Source organism: Bufo gargarizans, chromosome 10, assembly GCF_014858855.1.
Source record: "Bufo gargarizans isolate SCDJY-AF-19 chromosome 10, ASM1485885v1, whole genome shotgun sequence".
NCBI lineage: Eukaryota > Metazoa > Chordata > Amphibia > Anura > Bufonidae > Bufo > Bufo gargarizans.
In genome coordinates this window covers 9400254-9417574 of record NC_058089.1, presented here as the reverse complement: position 1 = coordinate 9417574, position 17321 = coordinate 9400254, and the positions used below count along the sequence as shown (strand labels likewise).

At 46.8% G+C, this 17321-nt stretch overlaps 1 protein-coding gene across 1 annotated transcript in view; it reads left to right on the top strand.

Annotated features, from left to right (window-relative positions):
• Positions 1-1391: 1391 nt before the first annotated feature.
• LOC122920743 (receptor-type tyrosine-protein phosphatase beta-like) overlaps positions 1392-17321 on the top strand; it is a 117131-nt gene continuing 101201 nt past the window's right edge. The window contains exons 1-3 of the mRNA XM_044270457.1: positions 1392-2250; positions 2695-2885; positions 3861-4484. Of these exons, the coding sequence (XP_044126392.1) occupies positions 1392-2250; positions 2695-2885; positions 3861-4484 (1674 nt within the window). The remainder of the gene's footprint in view (positions 2251-2694; positions 2886-3860; positions 4485-17321) is intronic.

The following is a 17321-nucleotide window of genomic DNA, read 5'->3' as shown; positions in this document are numbered from 1 at the left end:
GTCACAAAGCTAGAGCGTTGTAATCTCGTGATGTGTGACCTAGCGCATGCACAGTTCGTTCCCTAAAGCTGATGCCAGCACAGGGAAGGAACACTATGCCAACACTGCGCACGCGCTAGCTTTGTAACATTGGGGAGCAAGGAGGAGATTCGGGGGATGCGGGGGCAGTGCTGGGCTCCTTCACACTGGGCGTGACTGGACTCCTGAAACGTTAGTAATAGCTACTTGGGCTTCATACTTGCCTCATTTACATATGTATAAAATCGTTTTTTTTACACAATAAAAGCACAGAGCTATGGGGAATGGATATTGCAGATGTGCTAGAGGCGATCTAGCAGCCCATGTCCTCTGCTCTATACCCAAAATCCAGGTGACAGGGTCCCTTTAAATATGTAGAGCAATGAAACAGTTAACATTAGGATCTTTAGTACGCTAGCACTAGCAGCCATAAAACTGTTTTACAAGAATATAACTACTATAATACTGCTCCTATGTATAAAAATACAACTACTATAATACTGCCCCTATGTACAAGAATATAACTACTATAATACTGCTCCTATGTACAAGATTATAACTGCTATAATACTGCTCCTATGTACAGGAATATAACTACTATAATACTGCCTCCTATGTACAAGAATATAACTACTATAATACTGCTCCTGTGTACAAGAATATAACTACCATAATACTGCCTTCTATGTTTAAGAATAGAACTACTATAATACTGCTCCTATGTACAAGAATAGAACTACTATAATACTGCTCCTATGTACAAGAATATAACTGCTATAATACTGCTCCTATGTACAAGAATATAACTACTATAATACTGCCTCCTATATACAAGAATATAACTACTATAATACTGCTCCTATGTACAAGAATATAACTACTATTATACTGCTCCTATGTAAAAGAATATAACTACTATAATACTGCTCCTATGTACAAGAATATAACTACTATAATACTGCTCCTATGTACAGGAATATAACTACCATAATACTGCCTTCTATGCACAAGAATAGAACTACTATAATACTGCTCCTATGTACAAGAATATAACTACTATAATACTGCTCCTATGTTTAAGAATAGAACTACTATAATACTGAACCTATGTACAAGAATATAACTACTATAATATTGCTCCTATGTACAAGAATATAACTGCTATAATACTGCTCCTATGTACAGGAATATAACTACCATAATACTGCCTTCTATGCACAAGAATAGAACTACTATAATACTGCTCCTATGTTTAAGAATAGAACTACTATAGAGGGGCGGAGCCTAGCCACGCTGCTGAATGGCCGCACGAGCTTGAGCTCCTCCAGCAATCCGGCTCAATTGCCCTAATTAAACTTATAATTTTGCTTATTATGGGGAAACCTGGCAAGGACAAAGCTAGAGGAAGTGCAGAGACGACCCCACGGCATTCCAAGCAACCAGAAATGGAGAAGTTTCTCCGGAAAACGCCGAGGCTGGTGGCACAGAAAGGCCCTAATATGGCGGAATCTGCAGCCCATGACTCTGACGTAGGAGACCTCTCCGATGCTGGCAGCGGCTCCGATACCTCGGATAGGAGGCCCAGAGAACCACCTATGTCAGAGCGGACTCTCAGACGGGTCCTGGAATCAGCCCTCTCGCCTATCAAACAGGATCTTTCTGATATAAAGGACGACCTGCGGCATTTGGGCCAGAGGGTGGTCGCGTTAGAGGAAGCGCAGGAATCCATCATGTCTTATGAAAACAAAGCTTCGGAGGTGCTGGCGGCTCATAAGACTTTACTGAATGAGGCTTTTTTAAAGCTGGAAGACCAGGAGAACCGCAGCCGAAGGCGCAACATTAGAATACGCGGCCTACCTGAATCAATTGCGGCTGAGGCCTTGCCGACGGTAGCGCGCGAAATTTTCTCCATGCTGCTTGATCCTGAGAGAGCGGCGGGCATTGTGGTAGAAAGAATACATAGGGCGCTGCGCCCCAGGCCCAAGCCTCAGGAACCTCCGCGGGATGTCATCTGCGGCCTATTAAGCTACGTGGATACTGCGGCCCTCTTGAAGAAACAGAGAGAGATGGAGGTACTGGAGTATGAAGGCACGCCATTTCAGATGTTCCAGGATCTGGCGCCATCCACTTTGGCGAAGCGACGTCTGATGAAGCCCCTCCTGGATGTCCTGAGGAAAACATCTACGCCATTCAGGTGGCTGTATCCCTTTGGGCTTGCTGTCTCCAGGAACGGTAAAGTACTTACCATAAGATCCCCTGCGGATCTCTCTTCGGTCTGGAATTCGCTGGATGTCCCTCCGGTGGATATCCCTTCATGGTTGCCTGCAGACCAGGATGGCCCCCTACCGGTTCCACCACGTGTCTCGGCCTGGCAGAAGGCTTCACCAGGCAGACAGGAGCGCTCGAGTAGAGGCAAGATGGGGAGGGCCCCCACCTGATTTTCTTTATCTTTATTTTTGGTTATAAGTTTGGAGGCACGCATTACCACTTTCTTCATCGGGTTTAGAAGGTGCCTGATTTATTTGTTTCTCCGCGATTGACATTGGAATATGTCGTCACGAAAGCAAATGGACGCTTTTGTATTCTGCTCATACATACTATGTGTTCTTTGACACTTTCATGGGTATCAGACGCTATTTCTCCCTTGAGTATCTAATGTTATGTCTTCCATTGTAGTCGCCTCACTAAATGTCCATGGGCTGAACGAGCCATGCAAACGGTCCCAGATCATATCTCTCCTCCTGAAGGATAAAGTTTCAGTGGCTTTTCTACAGGAGACTCATTTTAGAACAGGTAAAATCCCCAATCTTCCTCCTAAGAAATTTGCTCAGTGGTTTCATAGTACTCATGACTCTGCTAGCAAGGGAGTAAGTGTTGCTCTGCACAAAAATCTCCCATTTAAGCATACCTCTATTTTAGCGGACCCCGAGGGTAGGTACATTTTTGTAAAGGGAGTGTTGGGAGACTCTCCGGTTACGTTTGCTAATTTGTATGCGCCTAACAGAGGGCAAGTGCCATGGCTCGTTCAGACCCTGGACTTACTGTCATCCTTCTCTGATGGATTGCTAGTTTTGGGGGGCGACTTCAATGTTGCCTTAGAACCGGCGGTGGATACCTCTGTGGGCAAACCGTCGATATCGTATAGGCTTTTGAAAAGGCTTAAAACTGCCCTGAGAAAATTGAAGGTCCGGGATGTCTGGCGTACCTTGAATCCCAGTGGCCGTGATTATACATTTTATTCACATGCCAAGTCATCCTTCCATAGATTGGATTATTTGTTTTTGTCTGACTCACATATGCGCAGTGTCTCTGGGGCCCGGATTGGCAGCATCACACTGTCCGATCACGCTCCTGTCATCATTGATCTCTCCCTGTTTGGGCCACAAAGAAAGGAACGCCTATGGCGTCTTAATGACACCCTGATTTTAGATCCCACTCATGCCAGCAAAATTGGGACAAGGATTTCCGAATTCTTTAGACTTAACGATACGCCTGACTCCCCTCCTTCTCCCTCTATATTATGGGAATCCCACAAAGTAGTCATGAGGGGCGAACTTATTGCTCTGGGGGCGTATGTGAAGAAGCAAAGGACGCAGGCACTGGATGCTTTGCTAGCGGAGATTGCTCGCCTTGAATCCTCCCACAAGGAGTCACAGGCTAAGCAATATATGTCGGAGCTTACTGAGGCTAGAATACGTTTAAAAAACACATTGAATGTCACTTCAGCTAAATTGGTCTTGCGCTCACGATTTAAAGCCTATGCACATGGGGATAGAGGAAACAGACTGATGTCGGCGATTGCGAAGAAGCAGTTTTCTGACTCCTTTGTTTCCTCTGTTAAGGACCCCAAAGGTAAAACACACAAATCCACTCCAGATATTGCTAAAACGTTTTGCGCCTTTTATGAAGCTCTGTATAATCTACCCTCTCCTGAAGGGGCCACCGCAGGTGATCTTTCAGAGGCCACAGATAGGTTTTTACAGACCTTGGACCTCCCTTCTGTTTCCCCATCCAAGGCTTCACAGCTAACTAGACCCATTACTGATTCGGAGATTCATAAAGTGCTCTCGACCATCCCCTCGGGCAAAAGCCCTGGCCCAGATGGCTTTTCCATCACTTACTACAAGTCCTTTAAGGACATTTTAGTTCCTCGTTTCAGGGATCTGTGCAATTTCCTTCTTTCTGGAGGCTCCTTAGCCCCTCACTCTTTAATGGCGCACATCACGGTCCTGCATAAGGAGAATAAGGATCCGACTTGCTGCAGTAACTATAGGCCGATCTCTTTGCTTAATTGTGATGTGAAGTGGTGGGCAAAGATCCTGGCTGCCAGGCTCCAGGATGTTCTTCCTGACATTGTTCATGAGGAACAAGTGGGCTTTGTCCGTGGCAGACAGGGGTCGGAAAATACGGTTCGGCTCCTCCATCTTGTTAATTGGGCTAAAAGATTCTCAAAGCCTCTGGTGTTGGTGAGTACTGATGCGGAAAAGGCCTTCGATAGGGTCGGTTGGCATTATATGTCGCGGACCCTGTCGAAGTTTGGCCTCCCAGACCAATTCATTGCAGCCATTTTCACCCTATATTCGTCCCCCTCTGCCAGGGTCAAAGTCAACGGTGCTTTGTCGCCACCATTTCGCATCACTAACGGGACGAGGCAGGGGTGTCCCCTCTCTCCTGCACTATTTATCTTAGTGATGGAGACCCTCCTGTGTAAAATAAGGGCAGACCCAAATATTAAGGGACTCCAGATCGGTTCCTGTACGCATGTTACTGCAGCCTTCGCGGATGACCTCTTAGTCATGACCTCCAATCCTAAGGAGGCCTTGCCCAAACTACTAGATATATTTGAAGAATTTGGTTTCATATCCAATTTTAAAATCAACTACGGGAAATCCATGGCGCTCAACATTTCCTGCCCACAGGTAGTGATTAATGCTCTTAAGCGTGCTACTCCATTCACTTGGGCCGCCAGAGACATTGTGTATTTGGGGACTCACATATCAGCCAATGTTCGGGATCTGGCTTCCCTTAATTATATACCGCTCCTGAAAACTGTGCGTGCGCATCTACAGAGCTTGAAACTCCCATTTGTCTCCTGGGTAGGGAGAAAGAACTACATTAAGACCTTCATCCTCCCCAAATTTCTGTATTTGCTGCAAACCCTCCCCGTTTGGTTGCCGAACTCTTATTTTACTGAAATTCGCAGGGTGTTTACACGCTTTCTATGGAACGGCAAATCGCCACGTATAGCATATTCTGTTCTCACGAGAGATAGGAGGTTTGGAGGCTTTGGGTTGCCGGATGTAAAGTTGTATTATACTGCGGTCCAGCTCTGTAGATGCGTAGCCACTATATCTCGCCAATCTACTTCCCTTTGCTCCCGTTTGGAGAATGCATTGTTTACAAGCCGGGAGTTGCTTACCCTGTGGGGCGTTAGGCCTATTTCAGCTAACCACTACTGCTCCTCTCCGGTTTGGAAGGGCATGTTGGTGGAATGGTCCAAGATGGTTCAGTCCCATACTTTTATGTTTCCTCATCCCGACATGCCACTAAACCTATTACAAAGTCACATCCACCCTGCTGTGTTAAACCCCTCCGGGATTTGGTCCAGGCTCGCTGGCATTTCTCTGCGAGATGTCCTTCTCCCGGATGGTAGTTTGAAATGGGACTCGGTGTTGGACCTCCCAGAGGTCAAAGCTGCACCCTTTTTCCAGTTAGCGGTTTTCCGGCGAGATATTAAAAATTGTTTTGTACCTTCTAAGGGGCATAGCTCACCTTCCTGGCTGGAAAGGAAGATTCTGTCCACCAAGCCTCCCTTAAGACCGCTGTCTCAGATGTATAGAGAAATTCTCTCCGCCCTTCCTCCTGAGCTGGGTTATATGACCTCCTGGGAACGGGAGCTTTCCTTGTCCTTTACTGAGCCGGAGAAGGCGTTCATCCTGGCTCACTCGCACGGCTTTAACCGTTGTGTGAGGATTCAGGAGAATTCCTTTAAGCTTCTTAGCAGGTGGTATAAGACACCTGAGTTTTTGCATAAACTCAACCCGGAGATCCCTGAAGTTTGTTGGAGATGTGGTACAGGCACGGGTTCTTTGTCGCATATTTGGTGGACCTGCCCTAAAATCCAACCGTTTTGGACGTCGATTGAGACATTGGTCAACCAGATATGCGACACTGAGATACTGTTGGACGCTAAGCTTGTTCTATTGTGGTGTCCCAATGGCTCTTTTACTCCCTCTAAACATGATCTCCCGACCATGCTGCTGACAGCGGCTAAATTACTCATACCTTTTCTGTGGAAGAATGAGTCACCTCCATCTCTCCCCATGTGGTCTGACAAAGTGGACCAGATATACCGATTTGAGGAGCTTGCACACTGGGAGAACAACTCACGTTCTCGCTTCTTAAGGTTGTGGTCTCCATGGAAAGCTCATAGGAAATTTGTGTAATAGAGCAGAAGTCTTTTCGCCTCCTTGTTTCCCTCCCTTCCTTCCCCCCCTGTTTGACCCTCACCCCTCCTTTCCACTTCTTATTTCCTTGATATCAGTTAATTGTCCATTGGCAATGATGGCTTGTAATATGTACCCATGATATGTATGCTTGAATGTCATTTGAAGCTTTATTATCATACTTGTCATGACATGTGTGGGCTTCGGCTCTGATTTCTTTCAATAAAAAGAAATATGGTTAAGAATAGAACTACTATAATACTGAACCTATGTAGAAGAAAATAACTACTATAATACTGCCTCATCTGTACATGAATATAGCTACTATAATAGTGCCCCTATGTAGAAGAATATAACTGCTATAATACTGCTCATATGTACAAGAATATAACTGCTATAATAATGCCTCCTATGTACAGGAATATAATTACTATAATACTGCCTCCTACTGTATGTACAGGAATAAAACTACTATAATACTGCCCTTATGTACAAGAATATAACTACTATAATACTGCTCTATGTACAAGAATATAACTACTATAATACTGCTCTATGTACAAGACTATTAACTACTATAATACTGCCCCCTATGTAGAAGAATATAACTACTATAATACCACCCCCTATGTAAAAGAATATAACTACTATAATGTCCTGTCAACAGTTTGCAAAATGTATTGGGAATGAACAATCTTGTTCATCCCCATTCAGTTTATATCAGGCAGTGCAACATGTCTTTTAAACGAGTTCCGATTCCCTCGTCGATCGTTGCTCGGTATGGCCAGGCATCTGCCTGTGTAATAGGACTCTTACTAGTCTCATTCTGTAGCTGGCCATCTAATACCTGTCCTAGGTTGCTAATACAGATTGTGTGTTTATACAGCTAGATCTGCCAATAATCTTAATACAGTTCCTATGTTTGTGTGTTAAAGACAAAAGCAGAGTTATTTACAGTGACTTCATGTTTGGATGTCATATAACTGTTATATTTTGTGTTCACGGAAGCAGAAAAGATAGTATGCCTTTAAGATTTATTATATAATGTAAGGTAAGCTCAATGACACAGCAGACACAACAGAAAGCATAGAGTTAAACTGTTGCTGCTAAGCAGGGGTCTTGACCAATCCTAGCTAGCCTCACATAGCCCAGGAGTTTTGATCAATTACAGCCAGCCTCACACACAGCTTGTGTGGGAAATTCCCCTAGCAGGAGCTGCTGGAAGCATTATTCACAAGAGAGAGGAGCTGAACAGACACACTCCACTAAGAGCTATGTTTTATGGAACAGAGAGGCCAAAATAGGTATTTAAAACTGTTATACAATTTTCCTATTGATAATGTAATGATTAGAACTGTTTACTGAACCAGTTATATGTGTGTTTACCTACAGTTCTACCACAAGCAAGTGCAAATACCATACAAATTCAAATTCCATATTGCAATCCAAATTGCATACAACCATACCAGATCATACTCAACCAATCTACAAATAGCTACTGCTAACTGCATACTGCAAATTTCGACCAAATTCAGCAAGTAGAACTATTAGTTAGACCTAAGATATACCTTTTAGAGAGATCATAAAGTGCTTAAATAACTTAGTGTGGGAGTACAGATACTGAAGAGAGAAATATATCCACCATTTTATGTTGAAGGACAAGATTGAACAGTTGAACCCCCATCTTATGCATACCTCAGTTTTGTGATATCTTTTCAACACTTGTTATGTACATAGACTATCTGCTGCGGAGGTGGCAGTGTATTATATGAAGAATAGTTGAAGTAAAAAAAAAATGTTATTTCAAGCATTTGTTGTGCTCTTTAAACCTACTGTTTCCATAGAACGGCGCTAGAGGAATTACAGAGTAACAGACAGTCTGGTTAGACGAAAAGTCACAGATATCAGAATTCTTCTAATGCCACAGCGCAAAAAGCACTTCATAGTGCTGCGCCTGCCACAGATTCCCTGCAAGGTTACAATTTTTTTTGCTTGGAAACAGGCGTAAAATAGGAGTGAAAACTGCTGCAAGCTGAGGCTGGTGTAGTTTCACTCCTGACGCATAAACTGCCATTGATGCGCCTAATTTATAATATATCTTGCACCTTGTCATAAATTAGGCGCTTCCTCTGGCAGCGCAGGGGCGTACAAAGCCGGTCTTTCATAAATGACCCCCAATGTATTTTAGCTGGAATCACTGATAACAGGTGTGTCCTAATGGTATTTTCCCCCCAATACATGCGGATGAAGTATTCAAAACCCCTTTTCCATGTATTGTACTGAAATAAGTCACAGGTTTTGGGTGCTGAATGTGCAGTCCAGTCTAGTCTTCCCTGTATGAGCAGAGGTGGGCTGTTCCCATGTCCTGTCTCATGAAGAAGAAAAGGAAGTTAAGTTAGTGTATCAGCCACCCCTGCTAGGGGCAGGCTGCGTTAGTAGGAGTTCCCAGTTACAGGGATCCCAACCTAAGATCCAGCCTCGGCTGAGGCCAAGGATCCATCCTCCCAGTCTGAGCCCTTCAGCCTAAACTGTAGACAACCAAGCAACACCTCCAGAACTACAGATCTCCAGGAAGAATCATTCCCTGCGAGCAGTCCTGTGACTACTTATCCAGAGTCCAGGAGAAGCCAAATTCCTCCTCAGCTAGTCAGGCCCATACCAAGCAGAAGACAGACATAGCAGAAGATAAATACCTGCCACATTCTCCAGGTATATAGTATAGGAGCAGAAGAGATATTAATCCCTGCCATACATTGCCTATACCTGCTGGGACCCAAGACTATTGCTGTAACTCGTATGGATTTAAAGCTGCCATTCAGTAAAGACAAGTTGGATTATATTTCAAGTCTGGATCTCATTTACTGCTACCAAGTTCCTCAATTACTCCTACTAGCAAAGCACTCATTTTGTTGCAGGTGAGCCAGGATCTAGGAGTCCAGCCTTACCAAGGTAGGAGACACCGTTGACAATACACAGAGACATTATCCCCCTCTGGCATTCCTCACCTGGTACGTAAGCTATAACATCTTAAAGAGCCCTGCTACAGTACCTGCTCAAGCTGCAATTGGCATCACGAACAAACTATAAACTTATACACATATCTATCCTGACCCACTGCATTGTACCAGTGTCCTGCTCATTGCACAAGCAGGTGCAGATACAGTGCGTTTTTCACTGATGGTTGCTAAGAGATGTTGTTTGTAAAAATGTTTATCACACGCGTGAAAAAACGCATAGCACCCGCGCGGAAAAAACTGAACGCAATCGCAGACAAAACTGACTGAACTCGCTTGCAAAATGGTGTAAGTTTCACTGAACACATCCTGAACGCATCCGGAGCCAATCCGTCACGCTCATGTAAAAGAGGCCTAAGGGCATTTTTACACGACTGCAATCGGCACGGGAGACGTGGTCCAACCGCGGCTCTCCTGAGCCGAACTGACTGCATCATAGAGATTCATAGTGCAGTCAGTACTGATGTAGTGTACTTATACCAACATGTGAGAACAGTACATTAGACCCAAGATCAGATAGGAGCCGACTGCACTATAAATCTCTATGATACAGTCAATTCAGGTCAGGGAAGCCCTGGTCGGTTAAGATGAAGCGGCAGACACACAGGCTGCGTAAATCAGCCCTTAAAGGGGTATGCGGAACACCCCTTTAAGTCACTATGGAGCCTTGGAATCAATGTGCTGCTGATGGGAGATCTGATGGTAGACTGATCCATCAGTGAGCAAAGTAACCACTAGGGGGGGCTACCAGGGGTCTTCCTTGTGTCTTTAACTCCCTGGCTGCACACATGACAATGTGAGTTTCTCTGCTTTCTACAGGAATGTGAATGGGGAGAAGAAGGAGAAGGACTTCCTCAAAATCCTGGTGGGAAAGGAATTTAGGACAGAAGACCCCTCATCTTCCCCAGCCAGTGACTACAGGGCAGCCCATTAGACTTCTATTATGACGGAACGAATAACGGCATAGAATTGCGTTATGGTTCGTGGAAATGGAATCCATAACGCAATTCACCTTTTACCGCCAAACGAAGCGTGAACGAATTTCATAAGCGGAAATTCGCTCATCTCTACTCAGAGGTTAGAGGTATCCCAGCCAGTACAGAAGGTGTTAATGGGCCCTGCATTTTGACACTGGAGTTTGCTCCACCCAAAAGAGTTGTGTTTTGCCCTCCAGATCTTATTACTGTGGAGCATGAGAGTTAGAGCAAGGTCTGAGGCTGCAGACGCCGGGTGACAGGATCCACAGACTCTCTGCCATGTACTGGGGGGACACTACAGCCTGATTGGGTGACCAAGTCCTGGAGATGGGGGCTGCGACTCCTCCTGTGCTGCAGCTCCTGCTCATCCTCACAGCACTGCTCTTACCTAAGGTGAGACCACCGGTGACAGCATCACATAGATGTAGCAGTGCTGAAGTTGTCACTTCGTTCTTTTGGGCTACATACGTCTGTACTGTGATAACTGTGTTGACTCTGCTACATAAGTCTATATTTAAGATTGTGCAGTATATAGGGCTATGTATATACACTCGCCAGCTTCTATGTCGTTTCCTCCCATGGGTTGTATTAATGCGTTTGTACAGTTGTAGTATATTTGTGTGTCATAAAAACCTGTCAGATTATCAAATATTCTGGATTATTGGATGTTCAAAAAAAAGTATATAGACCCTTTCTGTACAGTCACGTGTTCTGCTGTTCTGTACTGACAAATTCTGAATTATTGGATCCTCTGGATTAGGGCTCATGCACATGAACATATTTTTTGTCCGAGTCCGTTTTATGCTGCAGTCCGTATGCGGAACCATTCACTTCATAGGGGCCACAAGAAAAAAAATCTAAATGACTCTGTGTGCATTCTGTGTCCACAAGGCCAGTCCGCAAAAAAATAGAACATAACCTAGAATTATCCGCATTACGGACAAGGATAGGACTGTTCTATTAGGGGGCAGCTGCGCCGTTCGGCAAAATGCGGAATGCACACAGCGGGTATCTGTGTTTTGCGGATCCACAATTTGCAGACTGCAAAACGGCTGCGGACGTCTCCATGAACTCTTAAAGGGGTTATCTAAACTATAAAACATGCCCCCCAATGCCCGGGCCCCTCATATAGATTATACTTACTCCGCTCCCTGACACCCACGTCGCTCCTGATCCCCGCACGGCCGCCGCCACTGCATGTCTTAAAACATCCGGCGACTGGGGGGAAGCAGCCAATAGCGGGACGAGCTTCCCTAGCATCACCCATGATGCTAGGAGATGCAGCGGCGGCCATGCAGGGATCAGGACCGATGCGGTTGCCGGGGTATAATCTATAAGGGGCCTAGGCATTGGGGCGAATGTTTTATAGTATGGATAACCCCTTTTAAAAGGAATTATTCATGGTGGTCCAGCTGTTTGGACCCGCACCGATCACACACTGATGGTCTGTCCTAGGGGTACACTAAACCACAGTGCAGGAACCATATATAGGAGATGCTCTGAAAAGTCACGAACACATGGATTACTGGGGATCCTGTAGGGATCTGGGGATCTCCTGTCTATGAGCGGTGATTGCTGCTGGCAGGATTTGGGCTGCGTGTATAATGCACATGTGTCACATTGTATGGGGGAGCTCACTTTGCCCCCCACAAGTTATTAACCCCTCAATGTGGTATTTGTAAGACGAGCCATTTACTGATTGGTCCATATCTCACAGGATATCCTAACCAGGATTGATATCCCCGACCACAGAAGTGTCTGACACTGAAGACTTCTCTTCATGTTATAATAGGACAATGGTGATTATAAGTAATTCTATGTACAAATGTAGCAGTGCTGAGTTTGCTTACGATTGCAATACTGTGTTCCTCAGATGCAGCCATTAGAATGTACCCAGTGAAGAAAAGCTCAGCGTCTTAGACATAGTAGAGCTGGATTTTAAAGGGGTTGTCAGGTTGAGAGCTGAACCCGGACGTAGACTCGTTTTCACCCAAGCAGCCTCTTCCGCCTAGCAGTGAGCCCAGTGATGCCATTGTCACTAATGGGCGGGTGCAGTGGGCAAATCCCCCCAGGGCCCTTTAAGAGTACTAGTACTTGTTTTGTGATGCCAGTTGCAATGAAGCAACAAGGGCACAGGGCCCCTTTTAGTGATACTGTGGATGGTACCCAGGTGTAGCAATTGCAGAGTGGCCTAAATGTCCCTTAATGTTGGTGCACATGTCACAATGCTCCTACCGGGACACGCTGGACCCCAGGCGTTGACCCCCGAAGCGATGAAAGGGGGGGTTGTTGAATGGTGGGATAAATAATAAATTGAGTCCAGACCTTGTAATGAAGTTCAATAACAGCTTTACTCTCAATAAACGTTTCTCCAAACGATTTACAGGCCTTGTCTTGGTACCAGCAGGCTTTGGCATTAATTGTGGCAGGCAAACTTCTCTCTGCTACATCTGTTACTCTCTGGCTCTGCTGTGCTGACAGGATAGCTGTGTAATTTAGCTTTCTCTTGGGGCTGCAACTTCACTTTTTAAGGCTACTTTCACACTAGCGTTCGATCGGATCCGTTCTGAACGGATCCGATCATAATAATGCAGACGGAGGCTCCGTTCAGAACGGATCCGTCTGCATTATTTTAGCATATAACAGCTTTAGTGTGAAAATAGCCTCGTACGGATCCGTCCAGACTTTCAATGTAAAGTCAATGGGGGACGGATCCGCATGAAGATTGAGCCATATTGTGGCATCTTCAAACGGATCCGTCCCCATTGACTTACATTGTAAGTCTGGACGGATCCGCACGGATCCGCACGGCCAGGCGGACACCCGAACGCTGCAAGCAGCGTTCAGCTGTCCGCCTGTCCGTGCGGAGGCGAGCGGAGCGGAGGCTGAACGCCGCCAGACTGATGCAGTCTGAGCAGATCCGCTCCATTCAGACTGCATCAGGGCTGGACGGCTGCGTTCGGGTCCGCTCGTGAGCCCCTTCAAACGGAGCTCACGAGCGGACAGCCGAACGCTAGTGTGAAAGTAGCCTTAGTCTGACTCAGAATTATGCTATACCAGGGAGTCTCTCTCTCCTGGCACCTGAGGCTCTAAGCTTCTGCCTCCATATCCAGCTGAGCTGAAGGTGCTTCAGCTGGCTTATGCAAGACACGTCCAATAGGGACGTGCACCTGCTGCACACCTTACCCCTAGAAGGGGGTAAGCTAAAAACCTTCCCCTAGCAGGGGGTAAATTAGACCCTTCCCCTATGTAGGGAAGACCTAAACTGGAACTAACTGCCACTCTGGGGCCTTACACGGGCTTTAGCACTGCCCTAGCCTGTAAAATGGCTAGGGCAGCGCTATAGCCTGTCCATCAGAGCCAGTGACCTCACCGGGAACACTGCTAGGGGGAAGCCTGCTGGTACCAAGACAAAGCCGTCCTGCCGCTAGTGTGAAAGTAGCCTTAAAGGGGTAGTCTGGTTTACCTATCCGCACGATAGGTCATCAATTTCAGGTTAGTGGAGATCCAACTGTCGGCACAATCGCTGATCAGCTGTTTGAAGGCAGTAGTGCAAGAGCTGCGTCCTCTTCATTGTTTACCTGCATGCTGTCTACGTTGCAGTGTTAACTTCCTCTGCATAATAAATGCTATTTGCTGAAGTGAGAGAACCCCTTTAAAGGGGTTTTCTGATCTCAGACAATGAGGGCATATCGCTAGGATATGCTCCCATTGTCTTATAGGTGCGGGTCCCACTGCTGGGACTAGGGGTGGGCGATATAGGCGATATAGGCGATATGCGATATGAATTTGGGCCACTATATGGATTTTCGCCATATCGCCGGACCGCGATATGATCGCGCGCACCATGTTCTGAGCCGGCCGGCACAGCGGAGGGAGGAGGAAGGAGGAGGGAGTCCCTCCCTCCCCACTGTGCGCGGCTGCCGCTGAACACCAATGAGGACCGAGGAGGAGGAGGAGGGGAGGGACTGTGGCCACTGCACTACCAATGAATGTGCCGGCCATATCCCTCAGGGTCCCCCTCCTCCCCCCCCATCATTGGTGGCAGTTTGCAGTTCCGATCGGAGCCCCAGCAGTGTAATGCTGGGGCTCCGATCGGTTACCATGGCAGCCAGGAGTCACGCTGCTGAAGTCCTGGCTGCCATGGTATGTTAGTGAGCAGAGAGCAGCGCATTATACTCACGTGCGCTGTGGCCGGCGGTCGCTCCTTCTTCTGTCTGTGCGGCGGATAGCTAATGCTTACAGCATTAGCAATGCGCCGCACAGACCTATGAGAAGAAGGAGCGACCGGCGGCCACAGCGCACGTGAGTATAATGCGCTGCTCTCTGCTCACTAACATACCATGGCAGCCAGGACTTCAGCAGCGTGACTCCTGGCTGCCATGGTAACCGATCGGAGCCCCAGCATTACACTGCTGGGGCTCCGATCGGAACTGCAAACTGCCACTAATGATGGGGGGGAGGAGGGGGACCCTGTGGCCACTGCCACCAATGATTAATACTGGCGAGGGAGGGAGGGGGGGTTTGCGTTACCAGAGGGGGCAGATCAGAGGTTGGGGAAGGGAGGCAGATCAGAGGCTGGGGAAGGGGGGCAGATCAGAGGCTGGGGAGAAGATCAGAGGCTGGGGAAGGGGGGCAGATCAGAGGCTGGGGAGAAGATCAGAGGCTGGGGAAGGGGGGCAGATCAGAGGCTGGGGAAGGGGGGCAGATCAGAGGCTGGGGGGGGGCAGATCAGAGGCTGGGGGGGCAGATCAGAGGCTGGGGGGGGCAGATCAGAGGCTGGGGGGGCAGATCAGAGGCTGGGGGGGCAGATCAGAGGCTGCGGGGGGCAGATCAGAGGCTGCCGCCATGGTCAGCTCCCTGCTGTTGTGTGCACTATGCACAGGGCAGCAGGGAGAGTGTAAAGTCCTATTCACCCTAATAGAGCTCTATTAGGGTGAATATGACAAGGGTTCTAGCCCTTAAGGAGGCCAATAGTTAATAAATAAGGAAGGAGGAAGGAGGAGGGAGTCCCCCCCCCCCCCAATATAGAAAACAATATAGAAAACAATATATCGCAATATATGTCGCATATCGCACATGCTTAAAATTATATCGCAATATAGATTTTAGGCCATATCGCCCACCCCTAGCTGGGACCTGCACCTATATCGAGAACGGAACCCCCGAAAGTGAAGGAGAGCGCACTGCGCATGCGCAGCCGCCCTCGATTCTTTTCTATGGGGCTGACGAAAATAGCCGAGTGCTGGCTCGGCTATTGCCATCTGCCCCATAGAAATGAATAGGAGCATGGGCGGCGCATGCGCGGCAAGCTCCCATTACTTCTATGGGAGAGGCAGGGATTAGGGCTTGGTGGTGGACGGACCCTGGGAAATCTGGGGTCCTACAGTAACAGTGCTCCCTACAGTGTCTCACCTATCAGACAATGGGGGCATATCCTAGCGATATTGTGCTGTCCGATTTTTTTCAGGACCCATTGAAAATGAATGGGTACAGAACTGGTCCAGATCTGTTCCGCAAAAAACGGAACAGACCAGAAAAGAAACAACAGACGTTTGAATGGACCCTTACATGCAGGTCATACCAGGAAGAATCGTACATTTTTTGTCACCAAAATATGCGCAAAACCTTTGTAGGAATTTCCCGGTGGCCATACCTGAAGTTTTACATTCTTAAAATTACAGTAAAGTGGCATCTGACCTGGGAGCATTCCCTTCTGTCCAGATTGCTTTACTGCGATGCTGAGTTTATAGATTATATCAGGGGTGCACAACGTTTCCTGGTTGGGGGCCACATCGCCAGACTGAACCAATGACGAGGGCCGAAATTAAAATTTAAAGGTGTATTAACAACAGAAATATTGTACTTATGGCATATTGAACACACAGTATATACCAAAAATGTCTAGTTACACTTCCAGGACTCCCATCTAATGGGAGAAATACATGAAAAATACATGTGAGCAGCCACAAGACATAGGCATACATGCCTGTTACGAGATGGTTGGGGGCCACACTGAATGGTATCACGGGCCACATGTGGCCCCCGGGCCGCAGGTTGTGCACCCCTGGATTATATTGTCATATGGGTTACTCTATATGAATACTGTGGGTTTCACGGACCCTTAGGCTACAATCGGCGTGATGGACCCGTGAACACGGACAAAACCGAGCATGCATCCGTGCTAAAAAACGTACCCACGGACCATGCTAAAACGCTGATGTGTGAATACACATTAAAATAAATAGGGACGTGTGCTGTCCATGGAGAACACGTACAGCACACGCATGTGGAACGCTGAGGTGTGAATGAGGCTTAAGTCTGCAAATCGCTGACCCGCAGAACACAGATACCGGCCGAGTGCAGGCTGCCATTTTTTTTTTACTCCGACCGAAATGTCCTATAGGACATGTTAAATTTTTTTGGGGGGGCCACAGAACAGACTTATGGATGCAGACAGAACACAGGTGTGCTGTCCGCATCTTTTGCGTTCCCATTGAGATGAATGGTTCCACGTCAGATGAGGACCAAAAATACGGTTGTGTGCATTAGCGCTTAATCAGTTTTGTCTGCATATTTTCCATCCAGATTGTATAAGTTTTTTTTTACACGCGTGAAGAAAATCTAAGGATAACAATCTACATCTCCGGCAACCATCAGTGAAAAACGCATAGTATCCGGATGCCTTCAGTTTTTTACACAAACCCCATTTACTTCTATGGAACCAGAGCTGCGTGAAAAACGCACAATATGCACGTTTCTCCTGAAAGAAGAGATGATGCGTGAAAACAACATTCATGCGCACAGACCCACTGAAATGAATTCACACAAGCGAGTTTTCCGTCCAGATGTGATGCGTGTTGTGA